Source organism: Haliaeetus leucocephalus, unplaced genomic scaffold (assembly GCF_000737465.1).
Source record: "Haliaeetus leucocephalus isolate CR32 unplaced genomic scaffold, Haliaeetus_leucocephalus-4.0 Scaffold906, whole genome shotgun sequence".
Classification (NCBI taxonomy): domain Eukaryota; kingdom Metazoa; phylum Chordata; class Aves; order Accipitriformes; family Accipitridae; genus Haliaeetus; species Haliaeetus leucocephalus.
The window spans coordinates 1,246,591-1,273,908 of NW_010973342.1; the positions used below are offsets into that span (position 1 = coordinate 1,246,591).

Sequence of the window (27,318 nt, forward strand, 5' to 3'; positions counted from 1 at the left end):
CGTACAAACTAGCCGACTAGAGACAATATCATATTGCTCCTTGTCACATCCCTGTTGGCCTTCTCAGGATTACTAAGAGATACAAGGTTGCAAATGTGGTCATGAACCTCATAAAGTCGTAACTAATTAAATTCTAATTTCCAGGCATACCTTTTTGACATACCATTCCGGAAGCAAAAGTCACAGAAGTTAATTTCTTACATGTGTATCCATCTTCACTTATGTTAATTACATACACAGTACTTAAATTTTACAATGTAATAGTCAACTATTTTGTTTGTTAATGTTTTCATTTACACAGCAATTTGCCCACAACACCTTTATCATCAACACACTAAAATGTCAGCAGTAGATCCTTGAGAGGTCTTCAGTTCCATTTATTCTTCCAAACGCTCAGTGAGCCATCATTTTTAGATTGATAACATATTCTCTATTTTTAGTGATATTTTATTTACATGGAATTTACTAAGCAAACTCCAGTTTCTGTGGAAGCTAGCAGAAACAATTTTTATCCTTAATTTGAATATGGTCCCAAAACCTTTGTATTTATACAGAATCTAACAGAGAGTTTTTTTCTTACAAAGAATAAACCATAAAAATACTAATATCATTAACTTGGCATTATTCGTAGGTTGTTTTTATTCAATGCTACAGCATCATTAGTCTTTGAAATGTATATCTATGGATAGCTATATCTTTTTTTTAATTACCATATGCTACGTGCAATCTTAAAATTGCTATTTCAAACAATAAAGCGAAAAATAACATTGTCCCAATTTTCTCAGTCCATTGTAGAAGTTATGCAACTAACCATCTTTTAAATGCACTCTCATAACTCTTAATCAGCCTTCCTGAAGATCGTAGACATTATTAAATATGCATTGGTAGCCACATCTTCAAGTATTTACAAGATATACTGAAGCATTAGGCCTAATTTTACTCTGTGTGATGGTATGGGAATCTGAAAGCAGTTGGATGCCCCAAGAATTTAAGCCCAGGACAGTAACACCGCAAGCACCTTCCCGTAACCAGACATAAGTGGCTCATTTCTCTAGCTGAAGCATGTGTGGAAGTGATTTGGGTTTTGATTTTTTCTATGCTACACACCAAAAATATTCTCCAGTACAAATATAGAATATTTATTTCATTGGAACTTATAGCAAATCTAACAAAATGGAAAACAGGAGAAAAGCCTGCACCAAATGACAATGGGACCAGAATTTACAATGCATGTAACAAGCAGTTATTTCAATATTACGCTTCAGTGTATTATGTGTTAGAAAATGAAGCTTTAATGGCGTTTTCTTAGCCTATATAATACTTTCCTTTATTTAAGTAAGCTATTGCTGGAGTAGCAATTAAGCTGCATCAGTCACACTAACACACCAGCAAGCAATGAAGATGGCAAGGGCACCACTGCATGCAAGGGAGAAAATGATGTGGTAGAGGACATTAAGAGAGCCTTTTACCTGTCCTTTCTCAATTAGAGCTTTCTCCAGATCCTCAATTTTTGCCTGACACCTGAGAAGATCAGCTTGCAGTTGTTCACGAGTCTGGGGGAAAAAAAGTATTAAAAAGTGTGTGTGTATGTGTGCACATCCAGGTAGACAGTTAGATTGAATTACACACAGAATCAAAGTAAAAATACCTTCTACCCACTTATGGGCTGTCCAGTCAGCTTTTAATGTTTTTCATTAAAATAACTGCTTTTGTGTTTATGTTACAAAATATTTAAAGCCATCAGTTTAACACCATTTTTCCTTCCTAGCCTTTGTCACATATTCAGTGACAAAGCTCTTCCCAGGCAGAAAAAAAAAAAGTTGGGAACTAAAATAGCTCTAAGAAGCTATTCATAATCTTTAGTAATTCAAGGCAATTGGGGAAAAAAGGCCAAGAGAGAAACAGAATTGCAATAACCACTGAAAAAGCCTACAGGTAGATAAAATATATTGACCAGAAATAATTTATTTATCCCATAAACAGCACATGCCAGTCAGTTTTCCTCATTCTACATGATTATTATGCTATTACACTACAGTAGGTATTACCCCCTGAGTCCAGTGATGCCCTGAAAGGGTTTGGATCATACCAGGTACTAAACAAAAAGGATATAAACCAAAGGATATCTCTGGAGACCTTCAGTCACCGAGGGTCCTCAAGCTACTGCAAGTACTCTCCCCGCTCCACTTAAGGTACTCTCACCCAAGCAGTTCAAAAATTCCCACAGGGATTTCCTTCTGCATCTTTGCATCTTTGGGTCCTTGTTGTTTACCTTAAGCCTCATCTAAACGTAATAGGAAATGTTCATCCCACCAGAACACTGGGCCCTACAAAACTAACCATGCAAAAAACTACCTCCTGACTCACTCAAAAGATGGATTTGCACGGATGTGACAAAAGAGACCAAAATGCCATTAAAAAGAAAGAGCAACAATTCCAAAGAGTACTAAAAAGACAGTTTGCAAATGCCTGCAAAATAAAATTTTAAAAAGCTATTACAAAAACATTCATACCAGTCTCCCTTCCAATGAAGGAAGAGGAAATGTATAATGGTCTCTCATAACTGTCAAATACATGAAAGCCTCTGAAATCTTACTTTAATAGAAGATGTAACTATGCCCCCTGCCCCAATTCTAGCTTGAGAAGTGATCTCCAAAGCCCTTATTGCTTTCCTTGGCTAAATGTCCTACTTAAAAAGAGAGTGTCAAATGTGACTAGGCTTTTGTAAGATGCTGAGAACTCTAACAAATAAAGCTATAAAGCAATAATTCTACCATTATAAAAGAACTGTATTTCACAGGAAAAAAAAAGTTAAGGTTGGTTGAGAGCCACTTCAAAGAACCTTGAAAAAACACCCAAAACAAAACATGACACATTTTAAAGTAAACCCCAAATCTTCTAAATACTGGTTCTGGGGATAATAGACTAACATTTTTAGCTGTAAATAACTCCAGATAATGTCAAGCAGTCTACATTCTTCTGTAACTTTTTATCTGGAAAGCTTTGCTTATTAACACACAGAAATTCTGCTCCCACAAGCATACTGTTTCTGTACCTGAGAATATGCAGTAAGTGGATTTTAAAATGCTTGCCAGAGAAAATGATGTGGGTGAAATCATGCACATGTATGCCTAATAACCATCAGCAATCAAGCAATATAGAATTTTGTGAGTATTTTATTGTCTCCTAAACAGTGGAACCATTAAGCTAGTGGCAGCTCCCACCATTGGGATAAATTGAGTCCATCCCCACCAGTAATTTTTAAACCACAGTAAAATCTTTGTCTTTCTGCTTTACTAGCAACATGTTGCAGTGGCATGATACAATGAAGGCCACATGTAGTAAGGCAGTAATATGTAATAATTCACAGTATTTAACATGTTTCTCCATTTGGGGGGTTCAGGGTTGGTTTTTTGGGGGGGGGGGGAAGTAGGTTAGGGGTTTTTTTAATACTTAAACACTTTTTAGAATCACAGTCTCATTGAGGTTGGAAGGGATCCCCTGTCCAACTCCTGTGCTCAAAGCAGGGGGGGCACCTAGAGCAGGTTGTTCAAGACCTTGTCCAGTGGGTTCTGAATATCTCCAGGGATGAAGACTCCACAGCTTCTCCGGGAAACCTGTTCCCATGTTTCCCTGCCCTCAGAGGAAGAGGGGTTTTTCTTATGTTTAAATGGTATTTATTGTATTTGAATTTGTGCCTGTTGTATCTTGTCCTTTCACTGAATCCTGCTGAGAAAAGTCTGGTTCCTTCTTTATTTCCTCCCTCAGGTATTTACACAAATTGATAAGATACCCCTGAGCTTTCTCTTATCCAGGCTGAACAGTCCCAGCTCTCTCAGGCTCTCCTTGTGTATTAAGTTCTCCAAGCCCTTAATCATCTTCATGGCCCTTCGCTGGACTCTCTCCAATATGTCCATGTTTTTCTTGTACTGGGGGAGACCAGAGGTGGACCCAGCACTCCAGATGTGGCCTCATCAATGCTGAGTAGAGGAAGGATCACCTCCATGGATCTGCTGGGGACTTTCTTCCTAATGCAGCCCAGGAGGCTGTTGGCCTTCTTTGCTGCAAGGGCACGTTGTTGGCTCATGTTCAACGTGGTGTCCACCAGGACCCCCCCACATCCTTTTGTGCAAAACTGCTTGCCAGCAAATCAGCCCCAAGTCTATCCTGGTGCCTGGAGTTATTATTCCCCACATGCAGGACTTTTTCTTCCCTTTGTTGAATTTAATGAGATTCCTCTTTACGCATTTCTTCAGGCAGTCAAATGGTCCCTCTGAATGGCAGCACAACCACCTCACATATCAACCACTCCTCTCAAATTTGTATCATCTGCAAACTTGCTGCACGTACACCCTTTTCAATCATCCAGGTCATTAAGGAAGAGTTGAAATAGCACTGTACCCAGTATCAACCCCTGCAGTATATCACTGGTGACACACCTCCAGCTGAACTTTCTGCCACTGATCACAACCCTTTAAGTTATTTCAGCTAATTTTCAGTCCACCCCACTGTCCACTTGTCTAGTCTGCACTTCATCAGTATGCCTATGAGAATCTTATGGGGTAGACTGTCAAAAGACTTACTAAAGTCAAGATACAACATCATCTACTGCCCTCAACTCATCTGCCAAGCTAGTCATCTCAACATAGAAGGCTATCAAGCTGGTTAAGCATGATTTCCCTTTCACAAATCCACGCTGATCAGTCCCAGTCACCTTCTTATCTTTCAGACAGTTGGAAATGGTTTCCGTGATTATTTGCTCTACCCCTTTCCCAGGGGTGAGAGGTGAGAACAACCAGCCTTCAGTTGCCCAGATCCTCCTTCTTGCCTTTCTGGAAGACAAGAGTGACATTTGCTTTCTTACAGAGCTGAAGGAACCTCCTGCAACTGCCATGACCCTTCAAAGATAATTGAGAGTGGCCTCGCAATGACATCAGTCAACTCTCTCCGTAGTCTATAATCTACAGGTTCAAGTTATATTTGATGCAGAATGAAGGGCAAGAGGTGAAGATGATGAAGTTTCCAGCCCTATGGCTATTGCTTGCCCATTTGGATGTTAAATGTTCTTTGGTCATCAATCACAATAGTCATTCAAGTAGAGGGTGACTTGTATATATGCTACATTTCTAGGCATGTCCCTGTCTGCAAGGAGTTGGGATAAAGTAGAAGAAATATTCCCTCTAGTTAACTCAGCTCTTTTTTTGATGCCACTGCTGTTCAGTGAATAGATAGAGGACTGAGTCAGAGCTCACCAATTCATTATGAAGCGATTTCGCTCCTCCCCGGTTTGGAAAAAACAGAATGGAAGATGTTAGCATGACTTCTGCTGACCTTATGGTCAGCACTAAATGGTTAAACATAGTGGTGGCAGAAGGGTAAATGAAAACAGAATACATACTCCCTCACACCTCAAATACCTATAGTACAGAGAGAGAGTACTGTGAGGATAAAAACCCCATTTATTTCAGAGAGTGTAACCAATCACACATGTTGACCTAATAGGAACAACAGTGAGCTATGTACTTTTTAGTGGAAGAATACTCTCAAACTGAGATTTTTTTAAAACAAACTATGAATTCATATATTCAACAAAACACTTGAAGAAAAACTTCCTTTGTCAGATTTGGGTCAGGGTTTTAATATACTCCTATGATAAAAGTACCTAAGTACTTATAACAACCTATTCTCCGATTCATTTTAAATCCATCATGTTGCTATCCAAATTGCAGGTTCAATTGTGATATCATTCTCAGTAACACTGCCTTACTACTGAAATCTTTAATATATTATGCATGCTAGGATAAAGTACAATGGTATCTTTGTTCTGATCGCACCAGATGAATCTAAATTTTCACCTTACTGATAACGTCCTCTAATCCTCAAAAACATTGTGCTTTGCATTTCACTGACCTCCTATTCCAAGTATTTTCAGCCTTTTCAATGATTTCAGAGGTAAAAGAAATTTCAGTTAAAAAATTACCCTTGCTTCTCTCTCTGCATCCAGGGTTCCACCAACTTGTTCTTGAAGCAATGCATATGCCCTTTGCAAAGCTTGATACTCTCTTGTTAGCTGGCAGAACCTTAGTTCAGCTTCTTCTTTAGGTGTGCTCTTAATGAAGAGGGGGAAAAAAAGTGGGTTTGTGCATGTAAAGATAAATATGGGTTTGTTTATATGAACAGATAAGACTCACAAATGCAACAAGTAACACAACTCATACTGAGTCTCAAAGTTTAAGACAGGTTTAAAAAACCAAAACAAGTGGAAATGGAAGGAAGGCTGATTTGAGGATGATGCAGAAATGCAGAGATCAGTAACTGTTTCAACCGCACAATTTCAGGACAATATAAGTTACTATATAACGCAGTAATGTATAGAAATGGGAAGAAACTGACTGGGGAAAGATGAGAGGGAGCAGTTCTATGCACCACTGTCTTTCTTCAGCAACCCCACTGCCACAGGGGCTTCAGAAGGGCTTTGTTCTATTTGTCATGCACTCCATCACTCCCTTACTCTTTTTCTCTACTATGCAAGGGTAAAGCATTTTACCAGCACAAGCACACTAACACAGAAGTTATATTTCAAAAGCCATAAGGTGTTTTTTTAATTTTTTTTTTTTAACATGAATTATTTTTAATGTCTTAATTTTCTTTGCATTTTGAGCAACTGACATCAACACTTTCAAGGTCTTTCCTATAATGCTGAGGGCAAGAAATGTCCTTCCCTTTAATTAATTTTTGCTCCAGGAACTCAGGCTCCAAGGAAAAGAGATTACAATATTATTCAATATTAAACCTAGAAAAATAGGAAGCTTCTTGTGACTGAGAAGTATTAGGCACAAGTTAGTGAACAGGAAAGAAAGATGAAAAAGAGCATCTAATTCATGCTTTGTCCTCAGCCCTGCAATCGTTTAAAGTAGGCCAGCTGCACTGTATATCACAGAGCTGAGACAAAATGTGTCAGTGGGTATTTACTACCTATGATCATTTAAGCCTTAATGAATTGCAAAAGCCTCTCTCAGTATTGTAAGTACAGAAGGAAAATCCTGGTTGTATCAAAACAGACAAATAAATTATAAGGTTGAAAAGCAAACTATTGTCTAGTAACTACTGACTTTTGGTAAAGCAACATGCCTATTCATTTTCTTTTCACTAATAAGAAAGAGTTTGAGAAAAACAATTTTATTTCTCAGCCCGATATCTGCCAAATCTGTTGGGCAGAATATTATTTTATTAATACTATTGCAGTGACTGTGGATGTGTTACTGGACTTGAAACAAAACAAAGGAATTCTCTGCCAAATCTTTGACAGTTCCTGTGGAAGAACAGCTGAAAAAAATGTTTGTATTTACACTCCATGTCAATTTTTACATAACTTAAGAACAAATCAGCAACTACTTACATCTTCCAAATCTTCCTCTGGTGTTCTGTCTGTTTTATCTGTGTTATATGAAGTTACAGATGACGTTTCTGAATCAACAGATTCTTCATCAAATCCAAAAAATGTCTCCACAACATGCCTCTGAAAAGTTAGCTTTTTTTAGTTACTAGCAAAACAGTTGGAAAACCCCAATGACCCAGTAAGCAGCAGCCAAGGTCTTCTTTGACCATTATTTTAGTATTTAGGAAGAAAAAAGGTTCCTTTGTAAGCCCTTGTTCTCTGATTAAATTAGCTACCTTTTCAACACGATTTGTATAAGAACCTCCAAGAACTGAACTGCACATAGCACTGGGTAATGGCCAATAGAATAATGCTTTAGCAAAAGTTTAAAAGCTAGTTACCAAAATCATACAGATCTTACAAGATTCACAGTAAAGGAATGCAATATCTATTAAGAGAAAGTAAACCAATTTGATGTAACATATAAGATGTGGAACCAAAAGGAAAAAATATTCCAAAGAACAATGTGGAACGAATTTTGTCATTCATACTAATTAAAAAAAAAAAAAGAAATTTATAATATCTATTTTGCAAAATCCTGCTTAAAAGTATAAACTACCTCTTTCCATTTGTTTTTTCCAACACCATCATTTTCAAAAGTTTGCTCCAATATTATGACTAACCAAAAAACTATGCTTAGGGAAAACCAGCATTTCAATGCAGATTTTAAAAATTTTACACAATGTAATCAATGAAATGCATGCTTAAAGAAAACTAGAGAAAATGAATAGACAATGGAAGTGAATGGTACAATATTCATTGTGAAAGATGTGGTTTTATATAAAACATCACAACTGCAATAATTCCTTCACCATTTTAAGAGCCCCCTTTCCACCAGTTTCCTAACATATGCTCAGAAAGTAGAAATTTCTATAGAAAATTATGCTGTTTAAAAAAAGAAAAAATTGCTTAAACATTTAACTGGAAAAACAGTTTTTCAAGTATTTTTTCCTTCCAAAATAACAATAACAAAAGTTAACTGTTATTAATCAATAGAAAGCGTAACCTTTTAAACCATCCAAGTATTCTAATAACCCAACACAAATTCAGAGAAGCAAGAAAATTAAGAAAAGAAAAAAAAAGGGTGTTGCTGAAAAAATAGAGTCAGGTTGTGAAGCATCCTAGACAGGGAGGCTAGTGGAAAGGCGTTGCTCTAAGAAGATAAAGGAAAATCTGTCTATCCATCTCTATATTTTTTGGCACTGCTTAATGCTGAATCACAGATCCTGATGTCACAGTTTGGTTGTTTGGGGTTTTTTTAGAACTATAAACCACAGGTTGTATGTGAGAAGATAATAGCCCTGTTCATTAAAAAGGCCTAAAGGATGAAAAAAATTACCAGTTGTTATTAACTCAGAACATCAGAATCTTACAAGTCAGCAAAGCCAAACTGGCGAAGTGAGTGGAATTGTGAACTATCAATTTCATTCAAGATACTGAAAGGTTTTCTTTTATCCATAATGCCCTATCTCATGATAAATTCCAAATATTTACCTTTCACCACAGTCTTATAGACTTGTCTAACTTTATACATTCTTCCAGTATGTCTACAAAGTACTGTCTTCACTTTCTCACAAAGCCCCATAATGCTTAATACGTTCTTTTGGCTCAGCACAGCTCTCATCAACGGCCAAAATACTCTACCTTCAATTAAGTGGCACCACAAAATCAAGCTCGTAGGTGTGACTTGGTGCCTGCATGCGTGACACCATGCACTCCATTTACAGCCTGCAGTCCTGGTCACCACGGTCCACCAGGGCACAGTCTCATCGCTCGTTAGCTAAACTCCATCATAGTTTCGCAGTACAGCTAATCCCACTGAAACTACTGAAGACAGCTTTGAGATCCTCTTCTGAACCACTTAATTGCTTCACTTAAGATAAGCACCTCAAATAATAATTTAAAAATTCATTCACACTGCATTTTTAAACTAACTGGTTCTACTAAAAACTCCTTCTAAAAGGATGATATGCACTCAAAACGAACAAACAAAAAAAAAGCCACATCTTTTGCAAACAGTCTGTGGTTACACATTTCCATACAGACAAATATGATGCAGCACAGAAGGCAAGGAGCTGTTGAACAGTCTTCAGAAACAAACTTCCTTTTGCAAGCTACTAGACCACTAGAGTTACTATTTAGTGTATTCATAAGTAAATAAAAGGAGTGCAGTTGTAGTACTAAAGCTCTGTAAAGACACATTACTCAGTTTAGGAAGCACTGTGATCCTTTCACTAGGCAGAACTGTGTCTAAGGTGCTTAAGACAAACACTTCCCCGGGATAATTTAATACTTCCCTCCAGCATTCACATGCTTCAATTTGTTCACTGTTCTCAGGTTTAGGTTCTATTCTAGAAATACAAAGACTTATCCAGAAAGCTGATGTGTTCTCTCACACTCAAATTACAAACGTTTCAGACGCCTCTCTCATGAGTACAAAGGTTTACCACAAAAACTGGCTGTAATTAGTCCTTGGGAGCTGGCCCATCCAGCATTTCTCCCACACTGAATACTGGTTGCAGCCAGCAATCATCTAACAGTGATACTGCACTGGCAGTTGAAAATAGGGCTAAAGAAATGGTGCTACCTTCAAGCTGCAAGGAAGACAAGCAAATTTACAATTTCGGTTGCCAGGTCAACTCAGCAGGAAGAACTTGTTTCTGAGTCCAAACCGATGAGCAGATACAGTTTCATAAAGATGAAGGTAGATTATATGGAGGTAAAGAAGATGATGGCAGGTAAACAAAACCCAAGGGACTTTCATGAAAATGGTATCCTCATTTTGCAGCGTGGATACTTTTTACTGAAAGATGCTGAGAGTAAACCCAAAACAAAGCTGCATGCAGACTCTTATGCCAATACTTTTATATCCTGCCCTTCTGCCCATACCAGCTTGTCTGCGCACGGGGCTCAGAACATTTAGCCTGTGCTTTGGAGGAACCTAGCCAAGGACAGGCAACCCTGAGGACTGCAGAACAGCTGACCCTGCTCATGCCTCCTGCTTCAAGGGTGCTTGGCCTCAAAAATGACAAATGCACTTGAGCAAAGCTCAACCAAAACCTGCAATAAAGTATAGGCTTGAGGGCTGACAAAGCGAGTGAGAGTCAAGCCTTGACTTTGAAAAGGCTGGCAGAAGGGACTTCTAAAAGCTGGAGAGCAAAACTCCAGTGTATTATCATATATATGGCACAGAGAATACAATACCATGAAGGTCAGCAGCAGCTTAGTTAAAACTGACAATAAGGCTTATCATACCTACTGGGCTTTTTGCTAGACCTCAAACTACAGCGGCTTTTGTAGATAACTCAGCTTAAGTATGTGTCTTCCTTTAACCCTGCATGCGCGCACACTGTTTCAAGGAGTGAAAAAGCAACAGTAAAACAACATGGGTTTGATTTTACATAAATGTATATAGGTTTGAGAAGATCCTTAAAGCAGTGGCATTATTTTGACAAAAGACAGTAGCTGCATTTAAACATTTCACTACTAGTAAAAGTAGGGGGAAATAATTTGCATATATTAATAAATAAATCACTTGATTATTAGATGGGAGGGAATTAAGCTAAAAAATTCGTATTTCCCATTGCACTAAAAAACCCCAACACTTCAAGGAGAGTTAAAAGTCAAAAACTGTTAAATGCTATACAGACTGCTTATAATATTTGGAGTTATGAGTGAACCACTTATTTATTTTTAATGACTCCTTCCTCTTTAGGGAAGCTGTACATTTATCATTTTGTGAAGCAGATACTTTCCATAGAAACAGAGATAAAGTATTTAACCATTAATTGCACATGTATGAATTGCTTAATGACACAATTACAAAATAGCTGTTCTTATTGTTGATCATCTAGCATCTGAAGCAACTAGCTACAAGAAGTGATTCACAGCAAAACCAGAACAAATTAACTGATAAGGGAACAGCTGTAGAGAGAAAAAAAAGACATCTGAGTCATACAAAGTTTGTTGATAAACACTGTAATAAATAATAAGGCACTAATAAATACACCAACTCCCAGGGAGATTCCACATATAGCTCAAAAGCTGAATCACAATGGTTTTTGAAAAGTATATACAAACATGTACAATACTCACTGGATTTTTGTACCTATACACCACTTTCATTCAAGTTTCATTCAGACTTTCCTTAAAAATGGGAACATTCTCAATTAACAATTTAAAGATTCTTTTATATTGATTTGTACATTTGTTATTTCTAAATCATAATTTCATAACTGAGAAAACAGTCACATAAATTGCTGAAAATTTCTGATTTAAATTCGAATTACCACTGACTGCTGCCATGCATTTAATAGCAAGTATTTTTCATGTGGATTTATATCAATGTTTTCACATAATTTTAAAGTCAAATTATGCATTAGGTCTTTATAACTCAAGTATTACTGCTTCTGCTGAAGTATTGTGCTCAGTAAACATCACATCAAAGTTTAGAATGTTATAAATCAATAGTGACACATTATATGCAAATTTCAATATACCCTCATATTTTAAATGGTTTGGGTTAGATATACTTAAATATAAATAATCTGATTTCTCTGTTGCTAAAGTAGTTTCACTTTACATTTAAGTATCTCATTTTCAAGTGATTATCTAACATGATGAAAATTATCCAAAATGAATTTCCTTGTAAAGCAATCAGGTGAGCTAATCAGTAATTTCTTACCTTCATGCTTATATGTCATTTCTTGGCAGCCAGAAAAATAGAGGCACACCAAAGCACAGAGGCAGATAAAAAAAGAAAAATATAGAACAAGAAATATGAACTCCATCACACCAGTTTCCACTATCACAAATAACGTTTATTTAATGAAGTTTAAATACAGAAACAAATCCATAGAGTCCTTCAGTTTCCAAACAAACTGGGCAATTATGCCTCATTTTCAAATGCATGACTCCATCAATCATGGAATCACTGTAACTCCATTTTGCGTGTCAAAAATAAAAAAAAAAAACCCAAAATACTGTTTCCAGAGTTTCTTGGTTATTTCACTACCAACACTGGGGGAAAAAAACACAACACAAAAACCAACCAAACAAAAAAAACCACCTGGAAAAAAGCATGCTTTAAATAGCAGTAGAAGATTCACCTCTGGCACATCTTTTTCCTAACAAGTCCAATGACACATTAACGTAAAAAAAACCAAAAACCCAAAAAACCTCTATCAGCTTAGGCTGCTTCACTTCAGACAAAACTATCCTACAGTACCTGACTATACAGAGTGACTACATTACTCTTCTAAACACCTTGCAACCACAGAGGTTATAAAGCCCCATCCCACTGTGCTGCTCTTTTCCCTGGGGAACCCAAGCCCGTTGCCAGCACTGTTCTATGGACTCCCATGCCCCTTGGCAATTAGAAGAGTGTGCAGTCAAAGCTACGCTAGCAACAGTAACCTAGTGCACCTACAGAGCTCCAGAAATAACACAGACATCTAACTGCAAAAAAACCAACCAAACAAACAAAAAAACTTTGGTATTTCCAAAAGCTTCTGAGCCAAACTAATGTTAATTAGACCCAACTGGGCTATAAAGGCTACTGGACTAGCCTGAGAGATCATTCACACAAGCTGTCTTAAAGGTGGACAAAGGCATGCCATGGATTCTGTTCCAGCTAACAGGAACCACTGTCAGGAAAATACTCATACTAGAAACCAAACACAGATGCTGTCCAGTCAGAGTACCTTGAAAATCAAGGAATCTGGAGCCCATTTAGGAAAAGCCGCAACAGTAGATGAGTGTAAGTATTCACCCTGTGCACTAAGTTCCTGTTTGTTAGGACAAAAAAGGAACCTTTCTATACCTTCTAGTCTGAGCTTATCTGACCACATTCATGAAACGTAATTCTCATCAGTTAATTCTTTCTTCACTTTGTCAAGGGAAGTGGGACACAGCTGGAAATAGTTCCAACTTCAACAGCCAAACTTGATGCTTCGCTGTGCTAATGGTAATTTTACATTTATCGAAACTTAGAAAAGCAAAGCCAAAGATTTGCATCAGTAATTTCTCCTTCTGACTGGTTGGTTAGGCCAGATACACCCGTAATTTCATCTACTATTATATATAGGTTAGCATCTGTATAATATAAAAATCTTGCACAGATCACAGACAGAAATACACTTGCAATGTACATATCTATATATAAAGCAACTCATCTTAGACTTATAGTCCATGGAGAGAAATAGGCAATTTTAGGACAAAACTCATATGGCCTATTTAGATACCTACTTCCAGAGAACAATCGTCACTTAATGTTACGATTCTGTCCAGAGTAAGATGTCTATACCTCACCTCCATTAACGACATCTAACCAAGCATTGCAAATGCATGGTTAGATGAATTCTGCTGTTTTCAACTGGATTCCTGAGATAGGCTGTAAAAACAGAGAGGATAAAGATGGTACAATCCCAACATGGGCAAGCAGCCCATTCTACACAGATTGTTTAAATAAAAAACTGCTGGAAAACTTTGGGAAACAGCTTCCTTTGAGGATTTTGATCCTCACAGGACCACACAGGTGACCTGGAAGGAAACCAGCCCATAAGCCAGGATTGGATTTTTTAGAAGCTAATATCAACAGTGTTTAAACTCCAAGTCAACAGTGCATATGCATGTGAATAGCCTCCAGGTTTATACGATGGCAGGTAATAGGACACTAATAAATATATTATTGATGACTTCTTTCCTTCCTTAAGGAATTAGCACATTTAGAAATGATATAGATGTAGTTATATAATAACTAGTACAGTATATATAGTATAACTAGTATAGTATATATAATCCCATTCACTCTTCTCTCACAACTTTCTCTCTCTCTTTCACTTGTTTTTGTTTAATAGTCTTGCTTTTCCTTTGAGAAGATAGCATCAAATAAAAGTTCCAATGGCCAATTTCATATTGGCACCAAAGAGCTAACGGATAGGGAATGGAATAACCAGTGGGAGTCATGTCTGCTACCGATTAATTTGTTCTTTCTGGTGTATCTATCATATCATAAATAAGAAGCAAACCCCTACTAACTCTGCTGCTCATACGCACACAATTCTTGCAGTAATCTCTGCAGAATTCCCCCAAGTATAGTACTTTTAACACATGAAGAATACCACTGCCACAAATTTTTTAATGCACATTCTCTCCAACCCTCCTGTTGTTCAACTCTTGCTTCAGTCAATAAGGAAATGAAGAGACCACAAAAGCAGCAGCTTGCTGAAGAGAAAAATAGGTAAAAGAAAAGGGTACAGACTCTAGTTCTATTAACACAGAACATTTTTTAAGACAAATGAATAATTATGGAAGTTTTCAGCCTACAGAAATTATCACTAGTTATCAACCCCTAAAAAATTAAATTAACTAGTTTTGTTTCATTAGGAACTTTACAATTTAGCAAAAGATCTTACACAACTAATTTAAAATCAGATAAGGGTTAATAATCAGAGAGGACTATAGAAATTACAGTATTAGTTACATATATATATATTTAGTTTTATGTCCTGTTTTTAAACTCACCCTCAACACACAAACTTCCAGGTATATCACACCAAGAAAGAATGGTTCAGGGTTACCGTAAATATGTTTGGCATCTATCAGCCTCCCATTACATAACAGAAAAATGTATGCAAGATATATTGTTACTTCTGAATTTTTCTTTCTTCATATGTAAAACACACGTCATTATTAGAAGCATAATTTGAAGGAATTACCGCTGAAACAGAGAACCCCAAAGGATAAAATTTTCAGAATACAGACATTACAGAATGCAGAGCAATAAAAAAGCACCACCTGGAGGTGACCAGGAATATACTGCGCAGAACACACTGACAACAAGCACCCATTTATGACAGAACGTATCTTAAGTTACCATATAGAAGGTAATCATCTCTCCACTCTTCACTTCCATTTTTTCCCTTACCTCACTCTCCTTCCTTCACACACTCCAGGCTGCTAATGTTCAACTTCACAAAAAAAACATTATTCCGCAAAATTAATTACTTTAAGCATGTGTTACAATAAACACTAAAGGTACACTCTGAAGCAAAACTTTTCTGTTTCTACAATCTAAATTTTTCTCTTGTACTTTGCATTCAAGAGCAAAATAGTTACTAGAGAAAAATAGTTCAAATCTTCTTACTATTTATATATCACACACAGAAATATCATTTCAAAAACATCCCTAGTATGAGTTAAAGTTTTCAATTGCGATTAAGCAGTAACTTGGTACGAGTAGTTTAAAGGGTGCATTTTCTTTAAAAAAGACTGAGTATTTGTCCTTTGAAATGTTAGTTATTTCAAGTCATTATATCACTTAGGCCTCAAGCCACTTGACTATTTAGGCCACAATGGCTTAAAGTGTAATTATATTGTTTACTTAAAACAAAACCCAAAACAACATCACTTGTGTACAGTACAAAACTTGCAGCTCCTGAATCATCCTGAGAAAAAGTTAAGCACTCACTAGAGAAAACAGGAGAATTATAGGAAATTTTACCATTAATTTAAGTAGAGCTTTAATTTCAGGCAGTATTTGAAACAAGCATTGTTCACAACAACAGAAATGCATGGAAAACCAAAGGTTTGCTCACCTTTGGAGGCTTCAGACTTTTCCTCTTCTGTTTTTTAGACCGCAATAATCGTTCCCTTTCCTAGAAGGAAAGAGAACATCTTGGTATGGGTTTCCTTTAAAACATATTTAGATATGTCTAAAACAAAGAAATATCATTAAAATTTTGTTAAAGCCTGTGGTAAAGCTAACACAATGTCTTTATCCTTTTGAATAACACCATGTTGATATAACACCACACTGTACTGCAGCTTTATTCCTTCAGCAAACAAACCTTCAGCCACGTACTTCACACACTTGATGGGAAGTTGGCAAGAAAAGGCTTTGTTAAATACTGGGCACAGATTTCTGATAGTTCTTTTGACTCTTTTACCAAGAAGCTCACTATGGAAACAGAATTCACATTCTCACTCCAGTGTTCAACCATCCTGAAGAAGCAGGTCGATAGCCAAAAATGAGTCCAGTCTTAGTAATTACAAGTCATTATATCAGGCGTACTCTGATATACAAGCATGCGTATGCAGATATAGCGTTACATGTGACTTATCCTTGTAGGGCAAAAGTCTCAAATCCAAAGGCAGTCCCAGTCTGCGTTAACTTAGCCTGTGTCTTTTTTTCTACCACGGCTTTGGAACAAGATCACAATTAACTATATCATAACAGGAGGAGGTTATAACTGGAAAAAATGCATGTTTATGAACATTCAAGCCCAAGAATACTGCCTTGAATTCCAAAGGAGAAGAGGAGGAAAAGAAGGTAAAAAATGCAAAGGAGCAAGCAAAAAAAACCCCAACAGCACAGGAGGCAGGTATTCTGTCTCCTTGCCTTTTTCCTGATTCTTTCCTTAGCTCTGCATCTTTGTTTGCATCACCTCTATTTTTAAAAGAATGATAGCAGTTCCAAGTGCTTCTGTAGCAGTTATTGTTCACTGCATGGTATTATTCTATTCAGAGTTATTTGCTTCATATTCAGTGCAGAAACTGGACAAATAGGAAGCTCCCAGTGGAAATAACAATAAAAACATTCATCTTTATCAGCACATTGTTCCAGGAACAAAGTTTTGGAAAACACGAAATAATTCAGAAAAGCACAACAACTTATATAGCACCTTTAATACATGTAGTTTTCAAAATAAGGAAAAGTAATGCCTGCCAAAGTAGAATGGAGCAGGTATTTCAAGCTGCAGAATAATATAATATATCAAGCTAAAGCTGCAACCACAAAGCTGAATTTTAGACAGTGTTGGAGATAAATGCTCCCTCCTCCTCAGGTACCTGCTAAAGGCACAGTCCCTGCTTTAACCTGGGTCTCCTGCATCCCAAGCAGGTGTCCAAATAATTGGACGTTCCTCTCTCTTCAGTGCAGAATAAACAAACACTTCCAAAATCCCCCGCTCCTTCCTGTTTCTAATCTTGTTTGTAAGATGACTGCTTAATTTACTGTCTCAATAATACATCAAGCTACCAGAACAATAATAACACCAATTAAAAAACACCATTTGCTGAATCACTAGCATCTTTTGCAATCATCTGAGTGTATCTAGACAGCTTTCTTTTTAAGAACTGACCAGAAAACCACTGTTGGGGGATAACTCAAGTTTATACAGCTTCAACAGCATCAAAGATACCCTACAAATGACAATGTTAATCAATTCAGACAACCCTATCGCCTAAGACTATCGTTCTTATGTCTGTGTCTCGTATTGGTCTCAGCTGGAAGTAAGCTGATGACTTTTGTACTAATCAGGTATGTGACATGTGGGTCATTCTTGATAATTATGATACATTTGTATTCTGTAGAGGTGTGGCTTAAGCCAGAAAAGGTAGCTGAAAAGCACAATGGAAGTGCAGAATTCTGCTGCATTCATATCGAAGGCAAAGCATCAATTAATTTGTACTGCCAACCAAAGCAGTTTCCTAGTTAAAAATTTAACTTATTTCTGTGAGTGAAAAAGTATCTGTAAATAAGAAACAAAGCAAAAATGAAACCATATTTAAAAATATTTATTTATTTTACTTTCACACTAAACACAGGTTAATACTAGTTGACCGAAGTCAGGATACAATATATTTCCTCAGATTACTGGCTGAGACAGTAAAAAGAGAGTCCTTCCATACCAACTTTACAGTGAAATAGAAGTGAGGTTGTATCCGCCATATACTGAGAATTTAATATCACGTCATAGTCCCTGCCTGTACAGCTGTATTTGGAAAGTAAAGCAGCATTGCTCTGTGAATCAGACCCTACATCATAGTGTCTGAGTAACATCCTAATTCCTGTAACACTGTGACACTAGAAAATGCATGCAGACATCAGTCTTTGGCACTGATTACAGACAGAAATCCTGGGTCAAAATCTCAGAGGAACTGCCAAGAATAGAGACAATGTTCCAGACAGAGCAATAACATACCATCTTGATTTATCTTTTTGGATCTTCTATCTTTATTTTCAATGTTGTAGCAAATTGTTTAATTTTTTTATTTACACAGAATCATCTTAAATTCCTGTTATCATTTTGTAGCAGTCAGTAGTATAATTTGAGATTCTCTACGACAGTCTGCCTGCGTTCCAGATGCTGCTGCAGAAGGGCAGGGGTCTCTCAGAGGTGATATGTCATTTCTGCCAGCACCAGAAGGGTGTATCATACATTGCACTAAATAGCACTAGACAACTCGTAATACAACTCATCAAACAGTGCAAACATCTATGAGCATCATCTAAAGTGGTCTTCACAGTCAGAGGGTAGCGGCTGGGCAGTTCTAATCTTGAACTATGCTGCTACCTTTGGTTAGATGAACCGTGCGTATTTCTCTCCATTTGTTATAAAGACAGCTAGCGTGGCCAGCTCAGTTAGACATGCTTAGGTGAAATTAATGCCATCCTGCATGTTCCTTTCTTTTAGGAGAACTTCTACATCAGGGGAGTGGTTGGGTTTGCACCAGGGTCTACATCCAACACGTTTCAGTCATTAAGTTTTGGAACGTGTCCTTTCCTCAAGTTCCTCATTTGTTGACAGCTAATTTTGTAAGTAAGGTGGATGGACAGCTCATAATAGGTAAATATTTTATAATACAGAGATTCATACACATTCCAAAGAAATTCATTCACTACCTGAGAAATCACAAGAACCCTTTGATACCAGAGAACTACTTCTGTATCATTACTACCACTGGAGTTAAAATATTGCTCTCAAATCTTTAGCTTGCCTATAGATGTGTTTGCATGCACGTGTGTATACCAGTCATAAGCATTACCACTGTGAGATCATCAATAACATGCTGCTGTTCTTTGACTTGCAGTCTAAGGAATTCAATTTCTTGTTCCTCTCGTGTGCTGCTGAGATCATTCAAAGATGTGTGCCTCTTCAGCGCTGGTTGGGCAGATAACTTCTCTTTCTACAAAAATTAAATAAAATAGAAAAAAAACCAAAACAAAACATAAAGAATGTTTTAAAGTGTCTTGCTGTAACAGGAGGAAATTTCTCATGTGTGATGTAGTGATCAAGAATTCTTTGGACTCACCAATGCATACTCCACTATAACATAAGGCCTTTTTCAACAAAAAAAAAAGATTACACGTTCTGTATGCATCAGTGTTAATATCTCACATAAGATATTTTAAAACAGAATCAAAGAACATAGTCTGGGACAAAATTAGCAGACAAGTGAACTCAATGATCTAGCATACTAGAGCCTTTGGCACACACACTCAAATTCAGTTTTGACTTCTAATCATACAAGCAGCATTTATTAAAGCTGATTTTTAGTCATACATTTTCATAGCCTCCAAACACATTTTATCTATCTGTGATCCTTTCCCTTAATCAGTGTGAACTGATACAACACAAAGCACATGCCACTGAATTTAGAATACGAATATTCATCTATATTGGCTGAATTTGACAGTTATACCATCCTACTGTTGAGACTCTGAAATGTCTGTGTTAAGAGTAAGCACCTCACAAGCACCTTCACCTCAAAGTAACTGTGTGCAATGTGTTCTTATAACATGATGTCAGAGATGATTACTTACCAATTCTACATTTTCCCTTGATAGATTTTTTATTTTCTCTTCCATTCTCTGAATACATTGTAACATATCATCATTTTTTTTGCTCATCCTCTTATTTTTTTCTACCAGAGGCTTCAGCTGACTTTCTGTCTCCCGAGAACGTTTCAGCTGCAAACGGCAAAAGTTAGCTGTGCTTTAGTTTATAGTTGTAGGAAAGAAGAAATATGAGTGGTTTCACTTGCCTTCTTTCTTCATTCAGAAAGTTTTGTTCTTTTGTTTAGTGGCATCTGATATAGACTACTGCTAAACTAAGAACTACAAGATTCCAAACAAATAAGACATAGCATTTTTGTACAGTCTACAACGCTAGATCTGGTCACTAGATTTTGCTCTTCGAAAACACTTACGACGATCTGTAAAAGTGATTTCTTGATAAATTAATCTCATTGTATATATGCTTGTGACCAACTAGGTCTCTAGGGTAGCCATTTTCACCGATTTAGCTACTCCTTAGGAGGAGTTAACTCTTCCTCCTGTACTTTAAAAAAACGCTATACCTAATGTGTAATTAGAGCAATGAGAAAGTCAGCCAGAGGGCACAGATTCAATCCCAGCATTCTGCTGACATTTTCAAGCTGCTCAATTTTGTTCCTGTGGTTTTATGATGTTAGACAATTATGTAAGGCAAATTACTGCCCTTTCTTGCATTTGTGTGTATTTCACTCTTTTTATTTCATTAATCCTTGAGCTGTTTTGTTTGTAAAAAATCTATTTTTTCCAATCAAAAGTTTTTTTAAATTTACTGAGTTTTAACTGGAAATGAGAAAAAATATAAACTTTCTCCTGTGATAATTTCACTGAGTGTTTGGTTTTCTGATTCATTCTCAGGAGAAAATTATTTTTCACAGTGCTTAAATAGATGACCTTACTGATATTACTGGGTTTATGTAATATTGTCTCACAATATGACAAAACCTTCTCTATGTCTTTTCCAAGATATGTTTCTTATGCCTCTAAGTCAAGCATCAAGAAGAGCACTTGACTGAGCCATACATGCCCTCCATCTAGAGGGACACTGAAGGACAGATGTTGCAGTACTTCAGCATTTTTCAGGGATGTTTTGAATGACTTATGTCCACAGAAAGGATTAGGAGGCTGAATTATCTTGTCTTTATATAATGCAATCTTGAAAAAAGGCAAGATGGTTTTGATAGTATAGAGCAGAGAAAAGCAACTGTACCAGTAAAAATGGGGAAAAAAACCCCAAACAAACAACAAAACAACAAACACTCAGCAATACAGGCAAAGTAGGAACAATGATGAACCATACCCAGGCTAAAACACATGTTCTTCTTACCCCAAGAATCTTAAATTGTTAATGAGCAATCAATTTTTGTGATATGAAAGGGCAGTTTAGACTATACAGCTATTTTAAGAGGAAAAGTTTTAAGAAAAAGACAGGATTATATTCTCAATTCATCTAATTTTAGTCTAGCATTGTTCAATTGACTTTGCTAATCGAGATTCAGCCAAGATGTTGGACAAGAAAATTAAAAAAATTAGCTCTTCCAATAATCATTGAGATGTTGTAATTAAATTAAGTCCTCTTATCATAAAGCAAAGCCTTCATATCTCAACATGAAGAGCTAAGTCTGACAAAGCAAGGAGGAAGATGTCAATGCTTCACTCATTTATAGGACTGACATGTGAGTGCCCTCCCCTTCTGTCCTGACCATATATAATAGCATTATTTTAGAATCAGATACATAGGTTGCATGAGGGAAAAATTCCATCTGATTAGAATGAAAAATCTTTTCTAGTGCCAGTAGAATTAGGGCACTATAAGAGGACATGTGTAAAAATTCCTGTTGTTAAAACTCACCTTTCACTGCAGTCAATGGGAGTTCTACCATTAACCTCAGTACAAGCAATTAAGTAGCGATGCAGGCTAATAAAATTCATTCTTAAAATTCATGTCATATCCTTCCTTTTGTAAGTTACTATCACTCTCCTAGGATAATTTCACCTACTTAAGAGATTTCCCTTGAGAAATGACAGATTTTTCATCAGTAGCACAAGAAAGCTTTTTTTAACTCCTAGCTAGCTAAAGTATGTCACAAAACCAATGTCAAATTTCAAAAAGATTAATACAGTAATTTAAGTGCATAGATTATGCATGTTTTACACAACAACATTACACAGTGCCACAGGCAAGCTACCAGTGAATTTTATTATGATGATCCCAAAATAAATTTATACATTTTTATTTTTCTGGAACAAGAGAGATTCCATCCATGTCTTTTATGGTTACAAAGTGAATTTCTATAGAAATCTCTGTTATATTTAGATATAATTGATTGCGGCCAACTAGGACTAATTTGTAAATTATTTATAACACTGACTTTCCAACATTAAGTCTTTTACCATAAAGATGCCCTCCCAGTCACCATCTGGTTAATACTAATTAATTTACCAGTTCATTTCTTTCATCTGCTAAGAGAGTATTCCTGTCTTCCAGCTTCCTTATTACAGCATTCAGTTCAGCGATTTTTAACTGAAATCTCCGCACATCTCGTTCATCCAAATGCTGCTCCTTTACATCAAAAACATATAGATATATAAAATTACCTTTTAAAAAATAATTTAGTCTCCATAATTTTAATATCATGGTTTAGCAAGTGGATTGTGTAAATTTAAAATAGACTTTTTACATCAATGTCTGGAAAACTTATTTTAAACAACTGAAACACTGACCAGTAACATCCCGCGGAAATGCTACATGATATATTACATTAAAAGTGTTTACCTGTGAAATGTATGTAAAGGTTTAACAATTTAAAACCAAAGCTAGATAAATAACATTTCACCTATTACTGGCTACTTCTCACCAGATTTCTTACTATCAGCTAAAAGTAAAAAAAATCTAGTGCATAGGACAGATTAAAATCACATGGCACAGTTTTTGAAAAGTATAGTATCTATTTGCTATTGGTCAAAATAATTCCTAAAGTTACGAAATAAAGAGCTAAGAAAATAATGGTGTTCACAGCTGAAGGTCATAATGTAAATTCTGAAAGTTCTATATCCACATATTTTTCGACATTCTTTGAAATTCAAGAGATCCAAGCAGTTTCTAAAACACCAGTGAAACAGCACAGTGCAGTGCAGGGCCATTTATCATGAATTAGTCCTTCTACTACTTTAAAAGTAACCACAAGACCAATGTGAACACCCAGGCAGCAATTATCCTGCGTCAAACATTTGAAGAAAACGCAATTTTCTTACCGGGCTTCCCATCAGTTCAGTGATATCCCCCACTCCCGCAGGAAGCTCTCTCTTAGGACTACTGTGGTATCGCTCTGCCTCCTTCACTTGGACAAGCTGTTCATCCAAAGCCTCTTTCTGAAGGAGCAGTTTCTGTGCATGGCCTGCCTGGACACCAAGGTCTTTCTCCAGAGCCAGAATCACTCTGTCTTTGCCTTTTATCTCATCCATCTGGAAAGAAAGAAAGCAAGAAGGAAGTTTCTGTAACATCTCCAAGCATTCACTGCATGCATATCCACAAACTTGCAAAAACAAAGTTCTGTTTCTCTCAGAATTATACCAGCACCCAAATTGTGGTTGCTAAAAAGAAGATATACCTCCTCTGAAGCCTTTTCCCCTCCCCTTAAAAAAGTTTCATCCTTCACTTGATCATGAGTTTGCTCAGTGCAGTCTCAGCTCAAGAGACAAACAAAAACAGATGCAAACATACACTGAAATAGAATACATAGCCACTGAAATCATCCACTTCATCTGAGGATATGCGCTTTATAAGCACAAGAAAAATCTCCCTTCACTTTGTTTCAGAGAAGAAACACAGGGCGAGTGCAAGATCAGACTAACACACACTGTAAAAACTCACCTAGGCTTTGTTTTAAAGCTTGAGCCATACACATTTGCCCCATGTCGACTCCCTCCTTATTAGTGAAAATCACACGGGGTGAATCTCTTCACAGACATTTAAAAATTAGTAGCATATACATGCACACACATTTAAACTTTAAATCTTAAGCCTACCTATGTATTTTATGTGCCCTTGTTATAAGATTCAAACAAGGACTAGTCTTTGTATAGAAGGAAAAAAAGCAAATGCACACAGAGCATTAGAATAAAGGGTTGGAAGAAATAGTTCTTAAACACCATCTATGGTTACTGAACTGTGTTGTTCATACATCTCCATACCAAATAAAGCATACTGCTAGCAGTGATCTATTGCAGCTCTCATAGGATTTGTCCCTCACAGCATCAATGTACTTTGGTACTATTCCAAATGCTAGAGGAAGTGACAATCTGCAGCAGTTACTATAGAAACAGATTTCTTAACAAGAATATTAACCATTAACAATATGTTTATTGGAACTCTGCTGTATCTCCTTCAGTTTACTAAATTGTTTTCTTGGCCAACATCAACCCATGGAATTTTGGAAATAAGGCTATTATAATCTCATTTGAAAAAAATAAAATAAAATAATGAACTTGTTAAATCATACATTTGTAGTTTATTATAGTCCTATATCCATACCAGTGCTTTATGTCAAGTTACACCAAAAAAAAAAAAAAAAAGGGAAAAAAAAGGAAATGTTAGAAGTAACTTATAGTTAAGTCTGAGTGATGTACAGGATTAACACAATCAGATTATACCATCAGATACAATTTGCTTCTTCAGAATTCTTGCCTTACTCCTTTCACAGTCTACAAAGCATGTGAAATTAGTTTGTGTACAGAACCTGAGTGGCAGGAGATGGCCTGGCTGAACCAAGTCAGGTCTCAGAGGTCAGATTTGGTCAGATTTGAAGTGAATAAGCTGGTCTAGAGCACTTTTAAGTTCCAGCTGGAGCTGATGAAGATTGGTTCTGATGGAGATTTCTTTCCTGATTTGGGCAGGTCGCTGGATCTCAATTCCTCAGCCAGTAAATAGATATAATACTTCCCAGTACGTTAATGCAGATTTTTGAGACTTTCAAGTATGCCAAAAAGCACTTGCAGGAAAAGAATGCAGTTTTTATTAATGGAAGAATATGCAACATGCAGAGTTGCAGAGGGACTGTGCAGTGAACAGCAATGACAAAAATTAAGCAGCTGCCTCATTTACTGAATGCTATCTGTCATGCACACTGATCTATCAGGGACCCCTTGGGAGGAAAAAATGTCCTGTAACTAAATACTGTGGACAGTTTCACTTTCAATTACACAGGTGTTCACACTGAACATCTATGCAATTGAGATAGGAATTTGTCCATGCAAGGCATACATTTAACAAGGAAGAACCAAGGCTGCATAGGCAGCACATTTCATACTCTTCATATTCTCACAACTTAAATGGTAAATGGAATGACATAGGTGTTTACGTTTGAAGAAAAAAGAAAGCAACAATCTCTGTACGGACTGCTACTTGCTGAATAGATTGTTTGAAGCAGATGTGACCAGTGAAATCACACCCATGTCACCCTTCACACACACTTCCATAGATCAAAGCATGCAAGGTCACACACATTAGAAAGAAATGCCATGAAAGAACACAGCTTTGGGGTGGGGGTTAGGGGAAGGCAGGGAAGAAGGCAGAATTCCCCTCTGCTTTTCCTCCTACTGTTTTTTCTACCAGAAAATCTACCTGTGGTGAAAGTTTCAGAAAAAAGCAACACCCCGTGTTTCAGTCAAATAGAAAAAAACTTTGAGAGACTGATAATAACTGAAAATAGCAATATATTAGCAATGGCTGCACATCCTTTTTTATTTTGGGCTTATATGTTAAGTTACAGGTAGGCACTGGAGAATCCCTTACTCGTGTAAACACATGCACATGTGCACACACACACACAAATACACAGAGCATAGCAATAGCACTTATTTTTTTATAAGCATAAGCTAGCAGAAAGAAGAATTTATAAGCAACTAACTTATTACAAACTGATAAAGATGAACAGAACTGCAGCAGTAACGCCTCTACCTTAAGTTCTGTTTCAGAAGCCTGGGGCACAATACAATTCTCCTTTCCTCAAGGTGACAGTTACACCTTTGATTTCTCGAATGTAACTGCATCAACCCAGTCAATGCCTCAATTTTTTTAAAATATACCTCAATGCCCGACCCAAAGATTTACCACCTTTCTTCAGACTTGCACACCACAGATCAAACTTGTTCATCTTCCCTGTCTGCTTTCTTAACAGAGAGCACAAATTACCCCAGAGAGGGGAAAAAAAGGAAGAGAAATATTTTACAGGGATGCAACAGCCCTCAGTTCCATGTGGGAGAGATGGCAGGTCAAGGGGCAGGCAGGCAAAGAAAGAGGAGGTACAAGACTAGGAAAAGGAGAGATATGTTTTAGGTTTAAAATGAACATAAGCTGACAGAGAAGAAATGTCAACCCCTCCCGAAAGACTTTAGCTTAGCTTAGTCTTACATATTCTAATAGTTGTAAAAGTTCACACAAAGTCTCCATGCCAGTTCTGTACCACTGGAGAGCTACTCTTTTCTCAAATTCTTGCCACATTTGGTTACATGAAGAAAGAAAAGTTGGCAGCATAAAGGAAAACAGCCTTATGTAATTAGGCAATGTATTATGGTCTTTAGTGGGGAGAGGAGTACCTTCCATTTGGTAAATGAAAATCAAAATGGATTAATCTGGGTTCCCTGCTGCTTGCTATTATGATCAAATACATGTTGTGGAAGCAACACTGTCATAGCCAAGATTGTCTAGGAATCCACATGGTCTAAAAGAGAAGGAATATTTTTTGTTAGACCAAGTGACAGAGTTGGAAAGAAAGCTTTCAGGTACAGAAGCCCTTCAGCAGATTAAGAAGTTGCATGCTTAAAAGCTTGTCAACTTTTCCACCTATGTAAGTTTGCTTTTCCCATAAATGTTTTGATGTCTCTCTCTCTATATGTGATATGTATACGTATATGTGTATATACGTACATACACAAACACACACAGTGCACATATACATGTATATATACACACATACATATGCACACTCACATTTTGAGGTATTTTACAGTTGTCATTTATGACTACTGTAGAGAGCTGAACATCATTGGCTTTTAGGATATTAAGTGAAATAACAATTAGTGGTGCCCTCCTGACCTCTCAAGTTTAAAGGTTTAACCCTGTATTCTATTACTAGAATGTGCATTCACCAAACAGCATCCAGAATTTGTTACTTTACCATGCATAGCATTCCTTCCTTTTTCATGCTTTTCAATGTTTGTTTTACATCACTAGGGAGCGATCCCCAAACTACTCACCACTTAC

General features: G+C 36.8%; 1 protein-coding gene across 9 annotated transcripts in view; it reads right to left on the reverse strand.

Moving 5' to 3' along the window:
• Positions 1-27,318, reverse strand: part of JAKMIP1 (janus kinase and microtubule interacting protein 1) — a 161,726-nt gene that overhangs the window by 40,395 nt on the left and 94,013 nt on the right. For all 9 annotated transcript variants that reach the window (XM_010583472.1, XM_010583474.1, XM_010583479.1 and 6 more), the window contains 8 exons: positions 23,310-23,519; positions 22,498-22,617; positions 20,046-20,192; positions 19,268-19,408; positions 16,036-16,095; positions 7,400-7,519; positions 5,981-6,109; positions 1,470-1,553 (listed from right to left, as the gene is read on the reverse strand). In XM_010583472.1, the coding sequence (XP_010581774.1) occupies positions 1,470-1,553; positions 5,981-6,109; positions 7,400-7,519; positions 16,036-16,095; positions 19,268-19,408; positions 20,046-20,192; positions 22,498-22,617; positions 23,310-23,519 (1,011 nt within the window). The remainder of the gene's footprint in view (positions 1-1,469; positions 1,554-5,980; positions 6,110-7,399; positions 7,520-16,035; positions 16,096-19,267; positions 19,409-20,045; positions 20,193-22,497; positions 22,618-23,309; positions 23,520-27,318) is intronic.